This window comes from Mirounga angustirostris, unplaced genomic scaffold (genome assembly GCF_029215605.1).
Source record: "Mirounga angustirostris isolate CCGP_5_RB_7025 unplaced genomic scaffold, mMirAng1.0.hap1 SCAF_10, whole genome shotgun sequence".
NCBI classification, from domain to species: Eukaryota; Metazoa; Chordata; class Mammalia; order Carnivora; family Phocidae; genus Mirounga; species Mirounga angustirostris.
Window position 1 is genome coordinate 13,453,077 of NW_026991718.1, and position 3,119 is coordinate 13,456,195.

Genomic DNA, 3,119 nt, shown 5'->3' on the forward strand with positions numbered 1-3,119 from the left:
TAAGCAATTTTAGAAAGAAGCTATAGAAAGAAAAAAAAAGCACTCAAGTCTGAGAGCAGAAGTAGTGTTACATAGAAAACTGTGCAGTTTAGACTATAAGGACTAAAAGCTTACTATGACAGTCTACCCATCACATGTGTTAAGTTGGCCCATCACAGCTACCTCGGGTCTACTGAGAGTCTCCTTCCCTTTGAATCACATTCAGGTCACCTGCCTCTCAAATACAACCAACTAAAATAGAGAAAATTGATTAAAAAAAAAAAATAGTGGGCTTAGGGGTCTTACCAGGAATCTTGGTTTTACCCACTTCCCACCAGGGAAATCTTAACCGAGTCTCTTAACTTCTTAGAGCCTGAGCATTTTCATCTGTAAAATTAGATTTAAAAACAAATAAAGGTTAGTTATAATATATGTAAAGTTCCTTGAATGGTATTAACAGATTCTAGGCTTCTCAATAAGAATTGAAAGAAGAAAAAGATCAGAGAGGCGAAAGGAGGACAGATTAGTTATTACACTTACTATGTTTCATTAATGCTTATTCTTCAAGATATGGCTTAGGGTCCTTTGGTAAATGGCAAATTTAAGAGCATTCTTCTCCAAATTACCTGCTTTAGCTTTTTCTTCCTTGAGCCTAGCTAATCAAAAAATACTGTGAATGTGCTAATTAGACCATTGACATTTCTTTTCAATAATTGCAAAGGGACTTAACCATGTTCAAGAACACATTAATACTACTCCAGTATGTAACTCACTCTGATCTGATGTTAATACTCATTTGTAGAATTAGTTACGTGGAGAGTAAGTTACTTTCATGGGACAAATGGGGAATCTGAGGCCTCTTTCCAACACACAGGGTCTATTTCAGAGCAAGTAGGAAGTGAAGCAAACTAGCAGGACCATCCAACTTAACACATTCAGCGGCATTTGGAGCGATGGTGGGGAAAACAGGCTCCCCAGTTAATTTCACACTTCCTTAATACATTTCAAAAAACAAGGTGTGACACTGCAGCTGGATTTTTAAAAGACCTTCAGAAGGCAAAATGCCAGGTATTCCGCGAACTCCCTGCTTTAAACAGGTTTTCTGTTTCATGGCGTCTGTTTGCTGTGGGGAATCCCAGTCGGCTCAGTTAAAGCAAGGGCTTTAAGCTCCTTGAAGGGTATTTCCTACTCCTTAAGGCTCTGGGTTTACTGGAGCCGCAGGCCTTTGTCATTCTGAGTGGGGGCATTTTGGAGGCATGTCTGCACTCTACCAAAACTCAGGAGAATGTGCTGAAGACCAAGGCAAGAGCGGAACTGGCCTTCACGGTGTATCTGCTGGGTGCTCTCCCCGCCCAGAGCCCTATGAAGGAAGAGCTACAATGGTCTGCATTTGCCACACTGGGGAATCCAAGCCCCAACGGGTTACCTGTCCCCAGACCCTGCGGCTTCTCCACCAGTACACCCCATCTGCTCTGAACTATGTAGGTCTTGCTGGGGAGGGAGGCCCTCTGGGACACCCTGCTACTCACCACCAGGGCCCTGGACCACCACCTCCTTGCTGCAAATTGCCCCAGGTTTGTTTTCTTTGGCTCCCTCATTAATGAGTTCCACAGGACAATGCTAAGTCTAGTTAGGCGGCCTTAATTGGTTTAGTTACAACAAGATAATTCCTTTTTTCTTCTCTCGGAGGCCTTTTTGTTTAAAGACATTTTAGCTGGAAGATGCTAATTATCAATGAGGAGAAAGTGACACCTGAAGAGTTCATTTTCCATCTTGGTCCTTGGGGTCTCCTTTGAACTCCCCCTCCCCTGCCCTCTTTCCCACTTCATCACTTCTCCCCCACCATCATAAAACAGAGCTCTGCCCTGGGCTGGCGGCAGAACTTTCTTTCTCACTTGCCAGGGAGCCGTTCTCTCTGCAGCTGTCCCCTCGGCATGGACAACCTGCGTGAGACCTTCCTCAGCCTCGAAGAGGGCTTGGGCCCCTCCGACAGCCCCGGCCTGCTGTCCTCCTGGGACTGGAACAACAGGGCAGGGCCCTTTGAGTTGAACCAGGCCTCCCCAACCCAGAGCCTGTCTCCGGCTCCGTCGCTGGAGTCCTATTCTTCTTCTCCCCGCCCGGCTGTGGCTGGGCTGCCCTGTGGGCACGGAGGTGCCACCAATGGGGGCAGTGGGGGCTGCAGTGGCCGTGGGACCGGTGGCCTGGTGGAGGTGGACTACAATATGTTAGCCTTCCAGCCTACCTATCTGCAGGGTGCTGGGGGCCCCAAGGCCCAGAAGGGCGCCAAAGTCAGGATGTCTGTGCAGCGGAGACGGAAGGCCAGCGAGAGGGAGAAGCTTCGGATGAGGACCTTGGCCGATGCCCTGCACACCCTCCGGAATTACTTGCCCCCTGTGTACAGCCAGAGAGGCCAGCCGCTCACCAAGATCCAGACGCTGAAGTACACCATCAAGTACATCGGAGAACTCACAGATCTCCTCAACGGCGGGAGGGAGCCTCGGCCCCAGAGCGCCTGAGCTCTGCCCCGGGGGCCCCGACCCATCCCAGCCCCTGGGCAAGGCGGGGGCAGGAGAGCTTTAAAGACCTGGACTAGCTCCCGGAATACCGGCACATAGGTGGTTGTTTTTTTTTTTTTTTAATATAGTAAGCATGGTGACTTTGTTGTCTGCAAAGTTGTGAGGGAATTCCCACTGGACTTGTTGGAACCACCAGAACACTTAACAGCCAGACAAGCAGGTATTTTGCTTCCAGTTTTCCCACGGTTGCTCAGGAGATGAGCCCCTAGCAAAGAGACCCTTTACTTGGCCTTTCTCTGCCAGTCCCAGGTATTTGAAAGGGTCAATGATTTGCAATGCATTGTGTCAAGAATGTAAAATTGTTACAATTAATCTCTATTTCAGTGGTGGGAGCTTCCTTTCTGGGGCTAATTCATCCCATATTTTGTATAGCATCCAGCGTGACTTCTGGATTCTTATTTAGAAAGTTTTGTATCAAGTAAAGGGCTATAGCATTTCTGGTTTTATTTTGTTTGTGTGCTTGTGTGTGTGTATGTGTCTGTGCGCGCCTCAAGTGCTTGTGTGTGTTTGACTATAATCATGCCTTTTCTTTTGCAGGAACCCAAATCACATAGACGCAGAAGG

At 47.8% G+C, this 3,119-nt stretch overlaps 1 protein-coding gene across 1 annotated transcript; it reads left to right on the forward strand.

The window, feature by feature from the left end:
• Window positions 1-1,913: 1,913 nt before the first annotated feature.
• MSGN1 (mesogenin 1) lies at window positions 1,914-2,495 on the forward strand. Its single transcript, XM_045883714.1, has one exon. It carries the CDS (start codon window positions 1,914-1,916, stop codon window positions 2,493-2,495), a length of 582 nt encoding a protein of 193 aa, XP_045739670.1.
• The last annotated feature ends 624 nt before the right edge of the window (window positions 2,496-3,119 follow it).

Excerpts from the sequence above, each read along its gene's own strand:
- MSGN1 (XM_045883714.1), top strand. The coding sequence starts at position 1,914 with ATGGACAACCTGCGTGAGACCTTCCTCAGCCTCGAAGAGGGCTTGGGC.